Here is a 24,035-nt window from a genome sequence, read left to right as displayed (position 1 = left end):
GTAAGATACAATTTATCTTACGAGTTGTTTTTAAACGTATTTAGATGCACGTAGGCTACATTTTTGCCCGAAATAAATGAAAATGCCCGAATCCGTATAACATTTATTCATGTTATCATTATTGTCAAACAGCTATGTATGGTTTCAAACGAATCACTATACATTTTGAATCACAACTGGAAATACATGGTGAAAAGGTTACAGGCAAGCTAATTTTGCTCGAATATCTCTATTACTTTGTCCGAATTTACGTCTACTGCGACGTATTCATCTTTCGAACCCTTCCACAGCCAGCGATCAATCCTAGGGGGGAAAAAATACATACTACGGACTTTGTTACACCATTTGTGCAGAACTTTCTGGAATGAGAAATAGCTAGCTAAAAGAGCCCACAGACTGGAAACGATCCTAGATTAACTGCACCTCGGGCAAGTGCTTAATCACTGGACTATGTCCCGACATAGGTGGGGCAGACGTTACAAGCCTCTTTACCATATGCCAGTCGTTATTTAGAAACTGGCCAGACGACACCTTTGTCTGAATTGTCAGTCAGAATTCGCTGCCAAATCGACGTTGGTTTGAGTGAGACTGTCAATAGGCAACGGTGGCTGCCCCCCGCCCCCCAAAAAAAACCAACCAACCAAACCAACCAACAAAAATGATGGGGGGGGGGGGGGGAGAACAATAAACCCACGTGGTCCACCAATTGCCCACAGGTAACATGCTATCTGGAGGCAATGATGACTTACTTTGGCAGACATCACCTCTATGCCAATTCAAATTATACAAAGATCATGATACGCATTTAACATATTTATATCCAATTTTAGTTCAGCGAATGGTCGTCTAGAACATACGCTATGGTCATGGCAAACATGTGTCCATAATATATATTCATACAATCAGGTAAAACTGCTTTCATTGGAAAATCTCTGTAAAGGTTCCAATGACGTGTCCCGTAGATTCATTTGATTTTAATTAATTTTTATGCTTATATCCATTTAAGGTTCAAGCATGCTGCCTGGACAAACACACACACACACACACACACACACACACAGAGAGAGCTATGACATGGGTCAATCATTAGTATTCAATTAGTGAATTCCCCATTTAGTAATAGGCTCCTGGGAACCTGCTAACAGTTTAGCATGTTAACCATGTTTTTCATTATTTAGGTTATTTTGAAAACTAATGCAAACTATAAAGCATCTCAGAAATTGTGCTAATTGGTTTGTTTCCCAAATGCAAAATCCAAGATGGCCACCATGGTTGATGTCAGAGTGTTTATGTCATAAAATATGTTTTAATAACATTTGGCTAAAGTCTTTATTTCAAATATACAACATGGTCACCACGATTAAACCAGTGTTGGCCATAATATATTTTTTTAAATGTCAATAACAATCAGAAACAATTAATAAATAAAAAGCAGCAACCAGTTACATCGTCATGACAGAGAATACCTTTATTTCAGTCTATATGATAAAATGATCTAACAACAGAAAATGTCCAAATGCACTGTGGAATTGTAAAGGAAGAAATGGTTATATTATCATGCTTATACAGAATGTCAGATGCCTAAATTCCTCGTTTTCTCAGTGATACATATTAATCATTAAATACTGTGGACACTTTTCATAGATTCATTTGTAATTCAGCAGAAATGCATTTCTATTCATTATATATTCTGACAACCATACGACACCAAATGACAATGAACAAATGCACAATAAGGCTTTTTACATTGGTATAAGTTAAGAAGAATGCAGCCGACTGGAATCAAGATTTCAAATACAAAACACAGAAACCTATAGGATTTTAAAATACAATTTCTTATTCCCTATAATGACAATGCAATCAAAACTGTAAAAGTAACAGACATGTTCATTTCTTCTGTACTTTAATGTGATGTCCGATTTATTATTGCTACAGTGTTCCAAATCACCTTTGAGTTTTCAAGTGTAAATACATGTACTGTCAGAGCTTACTAACATTGTAGTTATAAAATATTCGTATGTTACTGTTGTAGTAGAAATAAACAAAAAGCTTAATAATTAAGAACCCACAACCATGGCAAAAAGCAAAAAAAACACCATACAGATGGCTTATCTAAAACAAAAGAACAGTAACAAAATATATCTAGAAAGGCTTCAAGACAGATGTGATTAAAAGCAGACTACAGTAAATTACAGCGTAACCAAATCACCTCTGAAACTACAGGCATCAACCACTGAATGATAGTTCACTTTTCCTGACCGTCCATATTATATGCGATTAGTACATGAAAACTAAATACATGTAATCAGTTATTGCAAATAATGTCTTATTTGTAATTGCACAATCCATTTTTTTTTTTTTTTTTTGTTGTTGTTGCTCTAACCACAATCAGTACTTTAAACATGTCTCATGATATCAGTGACTTATACTGCCTTACCGACTTGTCTAATGTTTTATATTTGTTGTGATAAAAATCGTATATACAAAAATGAATAACAATATTCATAGCAAGAGAGAACATTGGACAGGATAACTAAAAATATGTTATTACTTCTTGATGGTCTTTATACCTCCTCGAATCAAGTAAAACAAAAGTGCTGCCAAATATTTTGTTCATCTATACTGTACAACAAAATAAGCACAAATATTTCAATACACTTGTTTTTTATGATAAAATTGATTTTAAATAGACTGTCAAAATAGGGCTAAAATGTTCAAAAGACATTAATAATTTTTATAGACATATAAACTAATGAGATTCAAATTAAATAATTTAAAACAAATTAAAAGAAAAACAAATTAATATCCACATTTATTTTGTTGCTCAGTATATATCCAAGAGTAGTTCTATAGTCTTGGTGACACATGCAAATGATGTGCCAATTTAATTAAATATGACGGTTAAGTTAAAGGTACTGCACCCTCCAAAGAGTTTGAGCAATGTTTCTGTAAAATACTTGCACTTCTTGATTAAAGTATGGCAATGCACTATAAAACTGGCTGTCCTCCTACAGGCATTGTTGAAACCATATATCATAGTCAAGATTAGCTTTCCTCTGTAGATAAAGCATTGACAGTCACAACTATCATGTCTTCTGGAAATGGTTTTGTGCAGTGATATTGTACTGAATAGGCTGATTGCAAATTCATAATTGTCAATTGATATGTTACATCTTCTTTTGTAAAGACTTTTATGTTACTGGTGCATAGATTAACATATACATGTATCACCATCAATTCTGTTAGGAATAAAAATACAAAAAACTTTCTTTTGAGGGTGAAGTACATTTAATAATAAATAGTTTTAAATGAGCTACAATTAGTGAAATGCTTGGCACACACCAACTGATTAACGCTGACTCGACAGTTGTGTTGTACTTGCCAGTCGAGTTGGCTGTAATTTGCAGGTGTGTGCCGAGCATTAGTCGTTATAGAAATTATCACTTAAGCAAGGTTAGAGGCATCCACAATTTTCTTTTTGTTGGGAGTTACAAACAAAATACAAATAAATCCAGATTACTTAAAAATCCCCACCCACCTAAACCAATCATTATGTGGTCATTTCTGCACAGTAAAAAAAAAAAGAGATAAATTAACAAATGTTTAATTTATTATCTTAAATGAAAATAAATGATGCATGGTATAATTACAAATGCAAAAGGAACCAGGTTAAGTAAAACATGTTTAATGAACCTTTAAACACACACATACCTGGTACAACAGCTGTCACGGGCTGGTGCATCTTGTCTGTTAAGGTAAATTTCATACTGTACGATTTGTAGAAAAACAATAGAAAATTATTTGCTTGTACTGTGTTGTTTTATAATACCATGTAACGATTTTATATGTAAAACAGCAAGGTGTGGAGGAGTCAAAATTAACCCATGGGAGCAAGAAAAATGTTTGTTTTTAATAGGTATCTGGTAAAACAAGGTTATTTTCTACAGTTTTTTAAAGGGAAGTGTGAAAAATTTCCAGTTTTGACTCCATCTAATAGCAAGCTAATGACCAATGGTACTGTAAGTCATAAAAATGCAACTTTACTAATGGGTAATGATAATTCAGCTTTTGGCTTAAATTAAGACACAGCTATTTCTGAAATGATCACTGACTGAATGGGGTGGGTTTGGGAGACCACTAGTTTTTTTGATGCATGGTGTTAAAAAAAAAAAGGAAAAAAAGGAAAAAAGGAAAAAACCACCACCACCAAAAGCAAATTAAAACAAATGTAATGCAATAATCTCAAATTACATCAGGTAAGGAAATGTTTTATTTAACAACGCACTCAACACATCTTATTCAGTTATATGGTGTCTGACATATATAGTTAAGGACCATACAGATATTGAGAGAGGAAACCCGCTGTCGCCACTTCATAGGCTACTCTTTTCAATTAGCAGCAAGGGATCTTTTATATGCACCATCCCACAGACAGGATAGTACATACCACAGCATTTGTTACACCAGTTGTGGAGCACTGGCTGGAACGAAAAATAGCCCAATGGGTCCAGCGACAGGGATCGATCCTAGACCGACCACGCATCAAGTGAACGCTTTACCACTGGGCTATGTTCCGCCCCTCAAGTCAGGTACATTACAGAACTGGTCGTATGGGGGACACACCATACAATGGTTTATTTATGCATACCAGGTACAGGCCTCCAAGTGGAAATCTCGTAACCCATTTATCAGTTATACAAAAACAAATTCAGGTAACCCATTTCCGTTTTGCATCACCCATTACATTCAAGTTCAAGATGTGATTAATTAAATTTAATGCAAACAAAAATTAGGTTGGGCAAAATAAGAAATGTGTGAGCATTGTGCAAAAGGATATGACCATTCTCATAATTTTTAAGAGACCGGTGCATAATATATAGATTGATTAAAAATGTACAGTAGTTTGTGAGTAGTAGTTTGTTTTTCTTTAACAATATCACTAGAGCATACTGATTTTATTAATCATCGGCAATTGGATGCTAAACATTTGGTAATCTTGTTTACTCTTAGTCTTAGAGGAAAGCTGGTACATTAGCAGCAATGAATCTTTTATATGTCCATTCTAAATCTTAATTCTTTTAGTGTTCCCCTCTACCCCTATGGTTTCAGCCACGTCCCTCAGGCCAGATCTCTGGCATGGTCAGTGAACTGGCCTGGGACGGATATGTTCGTCCACAGAGGTGGTTCAAACCTATGATGCAAGCATCTCTGGCGAGCCCCAAATGATCAATTGTAGAACAGGCTTTCTTTTAATTTATGGTTAAAAATTTGTTTTGTTTAACAACACAACTAGAGCTCATTGATTTTATTAATCATCAGCTCTTGGATGTTAAATATTTAGTAATTTTCGACTTGTAGTCTTAAAGGAAACCTGTTACATTTTTCCAGTAGCAGTAAGAGATCTTTTATATGCACTTTCCCACACAGGACAGCACATACCAGGGCCTTTAATATATCAGTAGTGGTGCACTGGTTGGGACAGGAAGAAAAAAACAAATAATCAGAGATTGGGTCCACTGAGATGGTTCGATCCTATGATGCAAGCACTTCAGATGAGCTCTCTACTGACTGATCTTGATTTACACACATGCATGCAAGCACTTCATATGAGCGCTCTACCGACTGATCTTGATTTACACACACGCATGCAAGCACTTCAGATGAGCTCTCTACCGACTGATCTTGATTTACACACACGCATGCAAGCACTTCAGATGAGCTTTCTACCGACTGATCTTGATTTACACACACGCATGCAAGCACTTCAGATGAGCTCTCTACCGACTGATCTTGATTTACACACACACATGCACACACGCACACACACACACACCCTACTGTGGGCAGTAGGTACACTAAACCTCCTGACATCCCCTCATTCACCCCCAAGTGATCATTTCTAGAACAGCGATTTTCATTTATGGAATTTATATAATTGCATTAACAAAATGCCTATCATTGCACCCTCCCCTCCCCCCATTTCATTGAATTCAGTTGTAAAGATGTGTTGAACAATGTGTGTTAAATATAAATCCTGATTGATGACGATTCAATATACAATTATAACAATGACAAATCTACACTACATGATATTAAAAATAACTGCGCCTAATGTCACACATGTACATAAATGTACTAACTCATTACTGAGTCATTTTGAGTTCTTTGTGTCAACATGTTTTTTAAATAAAATAATATTGGTAATAATATAAAATGTATTCATTTGTTCTTCTGCTATTGGCTTATGATACATGTTAAAGAAAATACATGTAAATAGGTAAGCCACATATATAAAAGTCCAAAACAAGTCTATAACTTGGGGGAGCTAGATGGTCTGTACACCACCCCCAACCCCCCCCCCCCCCACCCCACCAAACTCGTGAATGAAAATGTATATTATTTTGTCCTATTCTATAAAGGTAAAATTACGACTTGTGCCCCCTCCCCACCTATCTATGGAGGCTGTGATCCCACAGCAGAGGTTGTGCCCCCATCCCATTCCTGCAAGCCTGCAAACTAAGACTAGTGTGACCTTGTATTGATGGACAATCCTGAGAAATAATGATGCTGTTTAACTGTACAATGTACTAGGAGTACTGATGATATCCATCAATGTAGATAAAAAGAAGAACACAAGTTTATTCAAACAGCAGATGTGTTTGTATTTTGCATTAGTAAATCATGTAGGTTGATGTGGAGGTGTACTACAGCTTTAAAGACCACCATGTTCACATATAAAAGCATTACCAGTGAAGCATGAATAAAGGAAAGAAAGGAAAGAAATGGTTTATTTAATGACGCACTCAACACATTTTGTTTACAGTTATATGGCGTCAGACATATGGCTGAGGACCACACAGATATTGAGAGAGGAAACCTGCTGTCGCCACTTCATGGTCTACTCTTTTCGATTAGCAGCAAGGGTACTTTTATATGCACAACCCCACAGACAGGATAGCACATACCACGGCCTTTAATAGACCAGTTGTGATGCACTGGCTGAAACAAGAAACGGGCCCACCGCCTGGTAGGTATTGGGTACACATCCTGGTACCAGCTCCCACCCAGAACAGGTCTTATCAGCGTAGTGGGTAGGTGTAAAGCCATTACACCGACTTCTCTCTAATACACTGATCTGGATAGACAGCCCACATAGCTGAGGTGTGTGCCCAGGACAGCGAGCTTGAACCGTAATTAGATATAAGAACAGAATTAAATTAAAATGAATTGAAGCATGTACATGCATATATGTTATCAGGGATGTGATACATATTTAAAAATAAAAGCTGAAATGATCTTTAAAATGCTGGTAGGCACTGGGTTCGTATCCTAGTACCGGATTTCATCCAGCACAAGTTTCAACTTTTCTTTCACCAATATTTGTGTTTCTTGTGTTGTTCAGTGTGTTATATTCTGTGCATGATCGGTGTTGGAAAATACCGACATTCTGCACCACCCTCCCCATGACACCTTTTGGATCACCCCTCACTAACTACATTTTATCAGAAATTTCCCAAAGTCAAGAATGTTTTAACACCAATTTACCGTTTATAAAAATTCAAGGACATGATTTTAAAAAAATAATATAGACCATCATTTTGTAATATTAGTAATATTTAATAATTTCATAAAATATACGGACTGTAAAATATATCAAATACAAATTTGTGTGAGGCATATTTTATTGAAGAAATAAGTGAAATTTAAATATAACTTAAGTAATCAAATGATATTTCCCTTAATTGTGCAAGAATTACAAATTCCATGTATTTCATAAGCCAATAAAATTTGCGACATTTAATTCTGAGGTGTAATGGAATTAATGTATTAACCTTTGTGACATATTGACAGTTCTAGTACACATCTGATCTACAAGTGCTTTTCCACTATTCAAATGGACGGAAACCAGATCTTTCAAAACTTAAAAAAGAAAGCTTAAAATTCATCCACTGAAGATGTAATTTAAAACAAAAATATCTCAGAACAGCACCAGTAAAAATCAGTTTCTTCTCTTATTTGATGTCATGTTCAAACTACAGACACATTCACGACTATTTTAAATGAATATACATTCCGACTATTTACTTTGAGACTGAAGGGATTTTTTATATACTGCTATCAATACAAAAGCAGATATACTGTAATGATATCCCAGTGAATTGGTCAATCAGTGGATACTGGGCATAAACACACACAAGATTTAAAAATAAAACTCAATGAATTATTATAAAATGTACATTTTATTCAAGCATTTTTTTTTTTTTTGAGAATTAAATGTATTTAATCCTCTTAAAACATTGTACAGTATTCTCTGGCTAAAAGGTAGTTTGAAATGGTACTCTTTTTTTTTTTACAGATCTAGTCACATAAAAGGTGCTTACGAAAAACCAGCATTATGGTTACATCTTGAGGTTTTACAGACGTTAGGACAACCAAAAACACACTGGATGTACAGGTATGAATACTGTAAGCAAGGAACTAAGTTTTAACCAAAAATACGATACCATTGTTTTAGAGGACTCCGTACCTTTAAATGTGCTACAAAAATATTATAATATAGCACATCAGATCCGACAACAAACAGAAATAAATAAATATGATCAACATGTTTCATGAATTATATCCCTTTAATAAAAAGATGAATTATCCCCCTTTACTGAAAAGCATTTTTCACTTTCTCTTGGTATGTACTAGCAGGATTTACGTTGTTAAGCAGTGGGATTGACAAACACACATACAATGAACTTTGCCCAAACAAAATATCCAGACTGTACAGATAGCTAAATTTTAAGACTGCAAACCTGGGATCTGAAGATCATTTATATGGTGAAATACGGTCTACAGTTTATCAGTATTTTGCAATATTAAATAAGACTGATCTGAAGATCATTTATATGGTGAAATACGGTCTACAGTTTATCAGTATTTTGTAATATTAAATAAAGACTGATCTGAAGATCATTTATATGGTGAAATACGGTCTACAGTTTGTCAGTATTTTGCAATATTAAATAAGACTGATCTGTAGATCATTTATATGGTGAAATACAGTCTACAGTTTATCAGTATTTTGCAATATTAAATAAGACTGATCTGAAGATCATTTATATGGTGAAATACCTATGGGGTACCAGTCTACAATTTATCAGTACTTTGCAATATTAAATAAGACTGTTCGGAGTTTGCTGCTGTTGTAATAAATTTCCTACCAACAGATCATTTTTAATTAATAAAATTACAAGGCAATACATTTTCTTGTTCAGAATGTCAGTGTTGTCATACAGGCCAAAGATGTTTCTGATCACCTAAATATTTTAAATACCGAGACAAGATTTTTACCTCTCAATAATTTCGTACTTTCGCAAAAATATATACTAGGAAGAAAAAATTAAGTTTTGGCATGAGTTCAACCTGTATCCCCCTTCAATGGTTAAGGTAGTTTTAGGGATAGAGTTAGGGTTAGTCTTTAGAGCCTTTGATATAGAGGGGAATGGGTCGAACTCTTTCCGAAGTTTTAACTACTTCAAACATTGGGACAATGAGAAACACACTGAATATACTTGCAACATGAATATTCTAAACAAGCGAAATGTATTTTATGTGTAATTTTAGTTATTAAAAAAGCTCCATTAGTTATAAACATTTTACAATTATTGGCAGCAGACACAGGACAGTCCTTTTAAAGGGACAGACCCTAGTTTCAACCCGTGAAAAGTTACACTAAGTTTAGTTAATCTACAAACCTGTAACACATTTGGATAAAGTTACAATTCAGTCAAACATGAGTTTGTGACTTTGAAATGGTGAAATACCCTCTAAAAATAGACTAAAACTGGACTCCATAACTGTTACTTCTCAGACGTACGTGCATTTTTTTTAAATATGAGAAATGCATTTTGTGATATTAAAAATGCCAGGATGACCAAAAACACTTCGAATATACAGATATGAAAGATCTAAACAATAAAATCTAAGCATAGTATGATTTCAGTTATCAAAAACAGCTCTAATAGTAAAACAGAAACCGTAGTGTTTAAAAACTAGGGTATGTCCCTTTAAGAAATCAACTCTTCACGTCAAGAAATCTAGTTCTTGATATAACAAATAAATAAATAAATAAATCAGTTTATCAACAACAAAGCTGATGGTACTCTATAGATGTTAGTCAGAAGTCGGGATTCAATATTTCAATATATAATCACTTTCTTTACACGGGACTGTATTCAATCAATCCATTAACACACAAGTTTTGACAGAGTGTACTGTATATATGCATTTGTAATATACTAAGGGGGCATAACTGACTAAACATATTTAAGAACATGTCTGGCATTTAGAATATCACACCAGTAGCAACATTAAAATGACTAACAACACTATATAGTTGACAATATCACATGCACATCAACATTTGTATACTTTATATAAAACACCAACTCTAAATGCAGCAGCCACTGTCAACCTGACAAATGGATGTACAAGCCTGTGTTACAGGATTTAAAACTCACTACAGCTGGTGGAGGCAACATACATGAGAAGATCATTAAAATAATATGCTCTCGAAAAACATTACAGGTGTGTGTGTAAAAACTTCCCACTTGGTTATGGGTTATTTGTTTGGGGAGGGGGAAAAAAAGCTTTTGAAAGAGCAAATGTTTTTCACTAAGTGAATAAAATCATTACCTACATGTATTTATACACAATGTAATAGTTTTAAAATATTTTGTCTTAAAGAGAAGTGTATAGATATACGGGAACAAGCTCATGCTAAATTAACATGGACACTTTAACACTATTTGCAAATTATGACATGCCATGTACAAAACTAAGCATAATCACATCCATCTGAGAGATATTGTACTAGTTTACTGAAACATAATTATAATGAAATATCCACTGGGTTTTGTCCATTCCAACCAATGTTCTATGACTTGTTTATCAAGGACAGTGGTATGTACTATCCTGTCTGTGTGAAAGCGCACATATAGAAACATATCTTGCTATTTATCAGTCCTGAGCCATATGGCAGTAGTGGGTTTCTTCTCTTCAGTTTCTAGACCAAGTGTCGTAGTTACTACGCCTAACAACTGCTGATTAAATAATGTGCTGGGGTGTTGCTAAACACTCCTTTCCTTGGTTTGTTTGAAATCCTGTAAGACAGACACAGTACGACCACTGTTCTGGTGCTTGCGTCGCAACAACATGACTAGACAAACGCCTGGACACCGACTGTTAATACACACACCATTTCATCACCATGGTATTAAACAGAAGACATTCTATATCATTCACTTACATTACAGTTCCTTACGCCAACCACACAAAACCATACAGTAAAACAGAAATCCACATTTGTCTTGTTTATCAAATACTATGGTCAATATGTTTTTCAAGAATCAGTTCATTGTTTTTGACTCGGTAGGTAGGTTGCAATTCACAACTATGTATAGTGACCCGTACACAAGTTGTAATTAATTTAGTCACATATTGCCACTACTGTTGGTGCTACACCAAATATGGTTTTGCCAATGTGCATTCATGCACTTTGAACTGGAAGTAAATAGAACTGGAAGTTGATCATGACACCGTTGCTAAACCGGCCACGAAAGCGCATTCAAGCGCTTTGGACCATGCTACACCAACTACAGTTCTCATGTAACAGGTGGGTTCTGCTGCTTTCATATGACGTCATGTCAAATGATGTCGGGTAATTTACCTGTCTTTTTGCTTCCACATGATATCATCCAGTTTTCCTTTACCTTTACAGTACAATAGTAACCTGCAATATGGAGGATGTGAATTCCCTGTATCACTTTCGTATGTGACGTCTTAAACAGAACCGAACTAAACTGGAAGGGTTTCAAAGCGCTTCGAAGCACATCAAAACACTCCGTAGCGCATCGAAGCACTTTGTAATCAAATTTGGTGTATCAATAACTGGAAGTAACCGTATTCAAGCGCATCAATGCACTTTGGGTGTTTGGTTATCACCAACATAAGTGCCTGCTATCATTAATATGTGCACCATATTCCACATACTGTACTATATACAAGTTTAAAAAGTGCATTTCTTTTACAAAAACAGTTGATTCTTGCTCTGTTGTACATATATTTATGAAATTCGTGAAATATTCTGGGACTGAAATCACATAAACAAATTAATTACTTTATAAGTACATTTACCAGATATATGATTAAACACCAACTAAAGTACTTGTGCATGTTTATATACAATTTGTAAATGACATTTTATATTTTGAAAAACTTGGTACATACACGTAGAGCGCAGAAATGTATGATGTACGTAAAACACATTTCTGCATTATACATATACCTGTTCCCATACACACTGAGAATCGCAACCTTCCTGTTATTTAATTTGAAATCAGCATGTACACCCCGAATGGGCAACACTACACGTCACAGTTTTAGTGAGAATGACAAAAGTATAAGTAATTTTAAACAATATTTATCAATGTGAACCTACCAAAATGACCACCATAAGAAATATACTAGTTAAGAGAAATAAATAAGAGAACACATGGCATCGATGTGAATGTTATGGCAGTGAATTTCAATCACTATTAGTGTCGTAATGTCTCTATTTAAAGCATAAAGATGTAACGTGAAATGGAATGCCAGAAACACTGCTGACATCCTTACACTGTGGATGAGAGTTTTGCTTGCAGTCACTCTTTCCAGTTGGTGTTCGTGTGATCCCTTATTTCTTTCAATCAGTATACCTTGATCTCTTGTCACTTAACACCAGGTTATTAATGAAATGGTCAAACTACTTTCCCCTGCTTCATTTTTCTGAATTGAGGGTTGATGGAATTTTAAAAATAGCCTTGGCAATATCTTAAAAGAATCAATCTTTGCCACACTGTGATGGCAAGGGTATGTTTTTTCCTCATTTCATGATGATGGTGAATGATACGATACAGGTATTTATCAATATACACATATTTGTTCTGTCATTGGCAGCACATTAAGGCAAACAAAACTATATTGATAATTGTCAGACCTGCACAGTCAATGGGTCTGCTTGACTTCCTATTTCTCCCGTGGTTTCCCGCCAGAGTATATTGTGTTTCAAGGAAGCAATCGTACAACTCCATACATATGACAATGTGACCACTAGCAGACCACCAAGAGGTTGCACAAACAGGAACAGTGTAATGCGAGTATATCCAATAAAAATGTAATTGTGGATGACAAAACAATTTATAGTGATGGGCAAATCTCCCAATACAAAAGGATGAAAATATATATGTGAATGGTATGACCAGAAAAATGGAACCGATATTAACAATATTGGAAAAACAGGGTCTAGTTAAGCTATGGTATCCATTTACCCACCCCTACTTACTTTCACTAAAAGGTAAAGCATGTCCAAGCTATATCAGTATTTTCCCTACAATGTACACTGATGATGACAAACACCAGAGCCCCGTTTCACAAAGCTATGTTAGTGCTAAGATCACTAACATTGCTTCGTGGAATGGGGCCCAGGTTTTGGAACTCTGCAAATCAAGCACACAAAGGGTGCATGAACCCTAAGGAGCTTTGTTTTGATGGCCCATGGAATACCTGGGTCTTGTGGGAAACACTAATAGATACAACCTTTTACTATATTATACTTCTGTCCAGGAAATTAACAATAAAATATGTCTGTCCTTTTCCCCCCATCTATCTGTATCAATACTTAACCTGCATGTATGCTGTCCTAATATCCAAACAAAACAATATTCGAGAATACCTGTTCTGGACATAAACTCTGATATATTAGTAATGAGAATTCCATACAAGATGAAAATCAAAAAATAGTTTGCCGGATATTTATGAATTACAAGTAAAGACTAAAAACTGCATGGTAGCTGCTATTTCCAACCTAGAAACACTGTAAATACCCTGCTAGAAAACCACTGGTGAAATGGAACTGAGCAGTGGCTTGTGACTGGCAACACTGTGCTTAAATATACAGCTCCATTTGAGCAGGTTAGTTCATGGTTTAGTGACACACACCAAGAAGAAAGTATTTCCAGCAACGTAGTGACTACGTGAAATACTTCAGCAGAAGACTCCACAGTTAGTAACCATGTTATAGTAAGATACTTCTAATAAATGGGTGGAATAATTCTCATTATATTTCTGCCATATTGTATGCAGTATGTATGATAAAACATGCTTTCTAAAAAAACCCACCAAAATCTCACATTAGTGTAACGTGATCACCTTTCCAACAATAAAATCTTTTTTTTAGTATAATATTAAAACTAATCTTTTTAAAAGCATGGCACTGTGTCTATTCTGGGATCCTATAGAGCACATTACGGATTTTCCCAATGCAAGAGAAAAACCAGAGGAATCATCGTTATGAAATAGCTTGGAGAATGTTCATGTCTTGTACAAGTGTCTTACCATGCCATGGTTACTTTTTTAAAAGATGCTACACTGCTGTAAATACTTTTGTTGTGCGTGGCTTCATGTGTGTATGATTAGTCCAAGATGATATTTGCTGCTATTCCTTGACGTTTTGATTCTGTCGGTCATTCTCATACTCTACAAAGTCATCCAAGAGACTGGGCCATGCCTCGGTGTCATCGTATGTGCTAAGATCATCTCCGACCTGCTCAATAAAATTTAAAAACATATCCCACGTGTCTTTTGGAATGCCTCGTATAGTCGGGTGCTTCTCAATAAATTCTAACCAATGGTCCAACATGGTGGGTTCATGCTGTGAAAAGACTAACTTCCAGAGGCTGACAGCCATATCAACAGGCAAAGTCCTCTGTCCAGATTCCACGTCCAGACCAAACTTGTACGTCCACCGATACAACTCTTTGAATGACTGTTTGTTCTGCACCTCGGCTAGCAGTTCGGGAAACTTGGCCTGGATAGACTTGATGGAATCGCATTTGAGATTCTTACAACCATTTGTGAATTCATCCTTCGTGAACCGACACATCATTTCCGCCTCAAACTTCCAGGCGAGTACCAACACAATGAACTCTTCGGGCCTCACGTCCAGATCACTGCAGAATTTTTCAATGCCTTCGGCCAGCATAGCATTCTCTGTCGGATCCTTGTACAGATCAAACAGCAGCAAAGCTTTGGCTTCGGAAAAATCTTTTGCAATCAGCGACATTCTCTTGTTCTCTCCATTGCTTTTGCTTTTGGTTATTGGTGGAAGTTTCGTGTATTGAGCAAACATTTTCTTCTCCGTGGGTGACACCAGTGGTTTGCCGACGAGGATGGGATTGCTGTCGGTGCTCGATACGGGATGTTTCGTGTCCTTGGAGTCGGATGTAGAGAAGCCGGTAGAGGACCTGGAGTGAGAGGTGGGGATCGCGGCTGGACAGGATGGTGCTAGATTCGTACCAGGAGGCCCTGGTGGCTCACAACATGACAGACACTTTCCCATTGGAGAACCAAGCCGCTCCACTTGTTAACATAAGCCTGCAAGAATAACAGTTAAAGTTAAAGTTTGTTTTGTTTAACGACACCACTAGAGCACATTGATTTATTAATAATCTGCTATTGTGTGTCTAACATTTGGTAATTTTGAGAGGAAACCTGCTACATTTTTCCATTAGTAGCAAGGGATCTTTTATATGTACATCTCACAGAAAGGATAGCTGGTGCACTGGCTGGAACAAGAAATAGACCAATGGGCCCACCGACAGGGATTGATCCCAAACCGACTGTGCATCAAGCAAGCACTTTACAACTGGGTTACAACCCACCCCCACAAGAATAACAAGTGGCAAACATGTTGCAGGTTACCATATCAAATATGTAGCAGGTTACCATATCAAACATGTAGCTATATACAGGGAACACCTTTTTTCATACTATGGAATTTACTACAAGTTATTTATTTCTGAGCCAATTGTTTTTTTAAATTGTACACAGAGATATTAAACATTTTGTTAAATCAAAACACTTTTACTTTTCTTCTTACGTCAAACCAATCTGAAATTAATTACAAAAAAACTTTTTTGTAGGAGGATGAGACATTTTGCACCACAAAACTATTTATAATAGCTATTATATTACATTACAATACATTTATCGAAGGATAACATTCAGTTTTCTTCGACGTCGTCCAATCAGAATTGAGGAAATCATATAAAAGCGGAAAGTTTTTAATAAAATTATATTATGTTGTATTGTACTGTATTGTTCATTTAAAGTCTCAGTCAGAGATTTTTTTTTTTTTTTTTTAAACTTTTAGAACATCAATACAACCATATTACATAGAACGGCAGTTGCAACCTTTTCAAATTACACATTGGCTTATTTCTCACTACTGAAGGAGAGGGCGATGCGAGGAAACAAAACATTACAGATAACATTTACAAATTTCAATAAATATTACACTAAAATGTTTGATCAACATTCCTATTAACACACCATCTTAATTCCTGTATCAGTGAATATTCTGGCTGCACAAAAATACATGATGTGTCACATGAAACATTACACAGTCTGATATACAATCAATGTACTTAAAATTTGATATGGTGCTTGGAAGTACATGTAGGGATACTATAATAAAGGTTCCATTACACCTAATCAATTCCCACTGCTGACAATCTAACATGTTCTAATGAAAATGATATGAGCAGAATAATAACCCAACCAGGCTAAAAATCAATAAACAACTGGCACTGTATCTATGTAACCAACAGGTACTGCATATTTAAATAAAGTATTTGTTGGCTGCACTCATTTATAAAACAAAACACAGAAAGACGATGCAATTGTGAGAAGCAGTCCATTTTTAGACCCAGCAGGACAAATAAAAATTAATCTGCTAAAACACAAAACAAAAACCTGTAATTAATTTTTCAAGAAACATATCTATGTACAATTATCTCACCTTCTATTCACCTCTTACATTTTAATTTTATAATGCTCTAAAATGTATAATGTTATATTTAATTAATAAAACAGTTAAATGTGACAGCTATTATATGTAACGGGCACAGCTATTTTGTACCATCCCAGTGAATATGCCCTATGAATGAGCCGGTGGTTACGTAATACTTAACGTGTCACATTAGGAATTAGTCTTAGAACTGAAGAAACAAGCTTACCTGATTTTTGTGGATGCATAGCAATGTTCTGTAATAATAGCCATCCCAGTAAGCCAGCAACAAGTATATATTATTTTTCAATACAAAATAAACCACAAGTCGAAATAATTGTACCATGTTTTGTCCATGCATTAACCTACGTACTGAAATGGTACATAGAGTGTTTTCTTAGTTAATTGGTCTATTTTGTTAGTTGCCTCTGTGATTCCTGATTGGCAGGTATATATATTTGATAGGTAACCAGACATGCCTATTAGCTACCTCTGTCTAGACACAAAAATACATACTGGTATTGTGCAATACCCTGTCGCCCCTAAAATGGTAATGGACATGGTTTATCACTGTAAATAGTTCTGTAAAACTATTGATTAAGCAGACTTTCCCATCTAAAATCACAGAACTAACCAATTATGTAGTCCTAAAGAAAAGAAAATTATCACTTAGGTATCGTGGGTTGGCGTTTTTGCTCCAACGTAGCATACCAATAGGCCTAATAGTGTACATTTTTCCTTTGGATTATTTAACAGAGAAATATACTATAACCCCATTTTGTTCCATTAATGCAACTTGAAATATATTTAGTTAAATAGTTTATTATGTTATCAAGTCATTTATGTTGTTTTACAAGTCAAGTTGATCAAAGAGAAGTGCATACAGGAGTTGGACGGAGCTGACGTCACTTCGCCCCAAGCTAGAGTACTGGACGCCACAAAAACAAAAGAAAATGGCTGCCCCCAGTTTTTTTTATTAACTCTAAAATTACGCGTTTTTCAATTGTTGAAGTGTCAGTATGTGTTGGTGGTCTGGGTATGCATCTATCCAACACATAAGGCTCATGTTTGAGTTTACTCTCCATTTAATAGCAACCATTAAATGTATGCACACTATACATAGTACATGTACATGTATATATTCAATAATCACATGTGGTAAGCACGTAACTTCAATATTAAACACCCACATTATAATCAATACTGTAATGGCATCCATCAAAACTAATAATGCAGAAACGTCAATATTCCATCTGACATTAAGAACAGAGAAATACTTATATACTAATTTAGATTTAATACATGTATACATGTTATGGTTTATTACACACCAGTGTAAGATATTGCTCATGTCATAATCATTCCATATCTAACTAGTGTAATATTGGCGTGACATGAGCATGACGTAGATCACTCACTGACCCAATTCGTAGAAAAATAATTTACATGTAGTAGGTCTTGACATCTGTTTACCTCTGCGATGTGGCTTGTTTGCAGTTGGTTTGTAATAAATAAAATACTAAACTAGCTTGCCTGTCATACCATTTTAATGAAACTCGTAAACAGTTTTGGTATCCGACTACCGAAAAATGGTATGATAGGCAAGCTCGTTTAGTATTCTATATATATATATCCATATGTATACTTACACAATTTCAGAATGGTTTAAATATTAGCATATATATTATGCATATTCATAAACATGAATATTTCACTACACTAAATAAAAATCTATACTTCTACGAATGAATATGCAGAGAAACTTTACTGCAGTACATGAATAATGAGCACCATGTGTGTATGTGTTATTTCATAAGCAACTACCATACCTAGAATCTTACTGTTTTAATTATTTTTTGTTCTGGACTACTAAACCATCTACATATATGTTGTACATTTTATTTTCAACAAGGGGTGGGGGCTCTGTCAGAGATTAGTTTCAGATGGGAGCATATTTAACATGATGCTTACCTTCAATGTATTAGGCAGGCCTTCTAGAATTGAAACAAAATCCACTAGCCATGGGATCAGTGATTTAAAAAATTTACTAGCCCTACTTTACCTAATACAGTTTTACTAATAGTAATAATCGGATATGTTACCTAAAGAGGAAGACGGAGATTAAAAACACTAAGATTGGGGGGTGGGGGTGGGGGTGGGGGTGGGGAAAGGATATTTATATTTACCAAATAGACTTAAATGCATCATTTAACAACTTTTTTTTCACTAGCCGTCAGGCATGGCAATAGTAGTTATTTACTAGCCCAACATTGAATATCACTAGCCATGGGAGTGGGGCTACTATAATCTAGAAGCCCTGTCTGGCATGGCAATAGTAGTTATTTACTAGCCCTACACTGAATATCACTAGCCATGGGAGTAGGGATACTATAATCTAGAAGCCCTGTTATAGGTGTGAACATATACAGAGAAACCCCTCACAACTGGGTCCTAAATAAGAAAGTAAGTAATCCTGAATTCCCTCAAAACCAAATGTTATTCAGTTCCTTTTAAAAACGGAACCTCTCTAAAACAAATACCCATTAAAACCAGACTTTTCACTTGGTCCCAAGTTAGCTTTAATCCAACTACAATTTTTTTCTTTTGTTTTGTTTAACGACACCACTAGAGCACATTGATTTATTAATCATCGGCTATTGGATGTCAAGCATTTGATAATTTTGACATACAGTATGAGAAAGGAAACCTACTAAAAAAATTTATCTGTAGCAAGGGAGCTTTTATAAATTATATGCACCATCCCACAGACAGACGTCGTTAAATAAAACATTTCCTTTTCCATCCCACAGACAGGATAGCACATACCACAGCCTTTGATATACCAGTGATGGTGCACTGGCTGGAACGAGAAACAAGAAATAGTCCAATGAGCCCACTGACAGGGATTGACCCTAGACTGATGAGTGTTTTACCACTGGGCTACGTCCCACCCTTAATCCAACTACAAGGTAAATGCAAAAAAAAATCAATGGCATTTTCAAAAAGAAGAATTCCAAGTAATTTAATATCTTGTCCACCATAAACTGATTCAGGGAATAAACACATCATTTGTCATGCAACAATGCGGATTAATTAGCAGCATGCACAAAGCAGTTTAATTTTATGTATGAAGGATCCTCTCATCTTTCATTTAGCTGAGGCTGAGCTTGAGATTCTGTTATATCTTAATTTTATAATTCTTCATACATTTTCTCAAACCCTCCACTCACTGTGCTGTCACACTTTCTCAAACCCTCCACTCACCCTGTGCTGTCACTTTCAAAAACCCTCTACTCACCCTGTGCTGTCACTTTCTCAAACCCTCCACTCACCCTGTGCTGTCACTTTCAAATACCCTCCACTCAACCTGTGCTGTCACACTTTCTCAAACCCTCCACTCACCCTGTGCTGTCACTTTCAAAAACCCTCTACTCACCCTGTGCTGTCACACTTTCCCAAACCCTCCACTCACCCTGTGCTGTCACTTTCTCAAACCCTCCACTCACCCTCTGCTGTCACACTTTCTCAAACCCTCCACTCACTCTGTTCTGTCACACTTTCCCAAACATTCCACTCACCCTGTGCTGTCACTTTCCCAAACTCTCCACTCACTCTGTGCTGTCACACTTTCTCAAACACTCCATTCATCCTGTGCTGTCACACTTTCTCAAACACTCCATTCATCCTGTGCTGTCACACTTTCTCAAACCCTCCACTCACCCTGTGTTGTCACTTTCTCAAACCCATCACTCACCCTGTCCTGTCACTTTCTCAAACCCTCCACTCACCCTGTGCTGTCACTTTCTCAAACCCACCACTCACCCTGTGCTGCCACACTTTCTCAAACCCTCCACTCACCCTGAGCTATCATACTTTCAAAAACTCTCAAGTCACCCTGTGCTATAATACTTTCAAAAACTCTCAAGTCACCCTGAGCTATCATACTTTCAAAAACTCTCAAGTCACCCTGTGTTGTCATACTTTCAAAAACTCTCAAGTCACCCTGAGCTATCATACTTTCAAAAACTCTCAAGTCACCCTGTGCTATAATACTTTCTCAAACCCTCAAGTCACCCTCAGCTATCATACTTTCAAAAACTCTCAAGTCACCCTGTGCTGCCACTTTCTCAAACCCTCGACTCACCCTGAGCTATCATACTTTCAAAAACTCTCAAGTCACCCTGTGCTGTCATACTTTCAAAAACTCTCAAGTCACCCTGAGCTATCATACTTTCAAAAACTCTCAAGTCACCCTGTGCTGTCACACTTTCTCAAACCCTCCACTCACCCTGTGCTGCCACTTTCTCAAACCCTCCACTCACCCTGAGCTATCATACTTTCAAAAACTCTCAAGTCACCCTGTGCTGTCATACTTTCAAAAACTCTCAAGTCACCCTGAGCTATCATACTTTCAAAAACTCTCAAGTCACCCTGTGCTGTCACTTTCTCAAACCCTCTACTCACCCTGTGCTGCCACACTTTCTCAAACCCTCCACTCACCCTGTGCTGTCACACTTTCTCAAACCCTCCACTCACCCTGTGCTGTCACACTTTCTCAAATCCTTCACTCATCCTGAGCTGTCATACTTCCAAAAGGCTATTGCAATGCAACATTTAGGAATGTCTGTTTCATCATTCCCCGAAAATCAACTGACCAATATACTCATTCTTCAGTACTAAACCCAGGACCCTGACATGACAAGTATTATGTAACTAACTGCTCACTAGAATGGAATGAAGCAAAAATTGCTGTCGTTATCTATTTAATAGCCTTCACATTTTTACAATTTTATTAAATTAATATATATACCAGTACACCTGAAAATTATTGTATATGCATACCAGTCCAACAGCCTCGACCTGCAACTGTCTTTTAAGACCACTTTCAATCTTTTTTAAGTGGCTGCTTAACACAATCTGAAGGTAGGCTGTATATTCAAGCTCGAATATAAATATATAACTGTCCTTGTTGGGTCTTGCCTGCATTTTATTAACTTTATTCTGGACTAAATATAATTATGAATTTAAACAAAATTACAGTGATTTTTTTCTTATTACAATTCATGATCATCATCATAAATTGGTAATTAATATTTGATTAATTAATTAAGTTTATTAATTAATAAAGATGTGCTTTGTTGAGGAAAAATTATGTTGTTGGCATTACATGCATCCATTGTTATTGTTATGGATCCTCTGCTGATCAGCTTACAAGCTGACGAAGATACAGAAATAGAAAAGTCAATAATGCTTGGTTTCATGCATTGTAACACAAGCAACCAGTTACATAACAACACAATCAGGAATTATTTATTATTTTAACCTAATGAAAGACATGCGCATATCCTATTTTTTACGTGCAAATGTGTTAAGTAGAGTGGAATTTTAAAACAGCAAATATTTATTACGAAGTGTGACGATGGTGTCAGTGCATTTCCACTGGCTGGCAGTGGTTGTCAAATTTCGCTCTTTCGTAATCCTAATCGGAGCGCACCACTTACCCTCTTTTGGAGCCCCAGGACGCCGTTGAAACACCAAACGGCATCCCTAGTGTTTCAAAAGATTTCCATCGGTAGCATTATTGTTTACTCGCAGTCTGTGAAAAAGCAGAAAATCTGGCAGAAACAAAAGTAGCCCTACTTCCATAAAAATCTAAAACATGGACGACTTCCTGTTTTCCTATGACGTCACATCAAGGTGCACAATCTTTGGGGGGCCCATTTAAGTAAAACTAGTTCCATTGGCGTATCGAGGATTTTATCTTCTTCTTTTTTTTTTTGGGGGGGGGGGGGGATACACAGTGTTTATGATTCGTGTAATGGTGCGACAGGCAAATATAAAAGATGAATGGGGAAAAGAGGTATGACTGGGGAAGGCATGCCTTCCCCCCCACCCCCCAGTCACCACTGTACTTTTTTGTATGCAAATATAAATCAGTATTAATAAATAATAAATAAAACTATAATAATGTATTATTTTACCCCATTATTTTCAAACACGAGCAAAAAATAAATACAAAATTTAAATGGAAAAAAAAGAAGAAAATCTTCCAAAAATCTTTTGTGGATACAAAGTAAAAAATTCTGTTTTGTAGGTGATAACACCACCACTGGAGCACATTGATTTATTTATCATAGGCTATTGGTGTCAAACATTTGGTTATTTTGACATAGTATCAGAGAGGAAACCCACTACATTTTTGCATTAGTAGCAAGGGATCTTTTATATGCACCATCCTTGACAGGATATCACATACTACAGCCTTTGGTATACCAGTCATGATACATTGGCTAGAACAAGAAATACAAAGGTGGATACAAAGAAGTCCATCCAGTCCATGTGCATACATACACATTTATAAAACAACAAAAATGTGTATAACATATTTAAATGTATACTTTATTCTCGAATATTGAAAAATACATCATTAAGAGTTTTGTTTACAAGGTTGAGACAGACTTGCATGTTCAAGACTCAAATAATACATCTACAGGCTTACAAACATGGACCTATAAAATGTATACTCGGCCCCAAAATAAACAAACTGTACATTGGTTTAAAATCCCAGATTTGCATAGGCTATCTGATATCATTACTGGAACAATTCCTTACAAGGCAAACTGACTCAGTGTGAAGTTAAAAACAAATTTAAAGTTTAAAACCATAATGTACTGTTTTTACACTTAATCTAAAATTATAACACTATTTCTTGTTTTAAGTTTATGGCATCATAATTATGCTTGTCATGGTACTGGAAATTGTAAGTTTAAAATCCTCCCTCAAGAATAAAAATTAAGAAAAATCAAAAGAAAGGTTTATATTTATAAGATAGTAAGACTTTAACATACTAAAATAAAAGAAGTATATTGTTAAATGTGTTGTCTACATCTAATTATGAACACTGAGGATAGGCTTATCTTAAACCACTGCACATATTCTACAACAAGAAAATGATGTTCACACATACACACATGCACACGTACATGCACACATATACACACCACACACACACACCATGAAACACGTTTGAAAGTAGCTACTTTGATACATGGGCAAAAAACATTTAACAAGGGATGACATATAAAGATATCCCAATATCTAATTAAATGTCAAACTACATAAAATTTGGGTAGGTCAGTAAACCAGAAACACACATTTAAAA

The 24,035-nt window shown here is 35.8% G+C and overlaps 1 protein-coding gene across 1 annotated transcript; it reads right to left on the bottom strand.

Annotated features, from left to right (window-relative positions):
• Positions 1 to 10,857: 10,857 nt before the first annotated feature.
• Positions 10,858 to 22,530, bottom strand: LOC121378904 (DCN1-like protein 3). The gene is made up of 2 exons (XM_041507279.1): positions 22,375 to 22,530; positions 10,858 to 15,459 (listed from the first exon to the last, which is right to left on the bottom strand). Exon 2 carries the CDS (start codon positions 15,422 to 15,424, stop codon positions 14,522 to 14,524), a length of 903 nt encoding a protein of 300 aa, XP_041363213.1. The 5' UTR covers positions 15,425 to 15,459; positions 22,375 to 22,530; the 3' UTR covers positions 10,858 to 14,521.
• Positions 22,531 to 24,035: the final 1,505 nt, after the last annotated feature.

The sequence above is a fragment of the Gigantopelta aegis genome, chromosome 8 (genome assembly GCF_016097555.1).
Source record: "Gigantopelta aegis isolate Gae_Host chromosome 8, Gae_host_genome, whole genome shotgun sequence".
In the NCBI taxonomy this organism is placed as follows: domain Eukaryota; kingdom Metazoa; phylum Mollusca; class Gastropoda; order Neomphalida; family Peltospiridae; genus Gigantopelta; species Gigantopelta aegis.
The sequence above is the reverse complement of the archived record's forward strand: the minus strand, read 5'-3'. Positions and strand labels throughout refer to the sequence as shown.

Excerpts from the sequence above, each read along its gene's own strand:
- LOC121378904 (XM_041507279.1), bottom strand. The coding sequence starts at position 15,424 with ATGGGAAAGTGTCTGTCATGTTGTGAGCCACCAGGGCCTCCTGGTACG.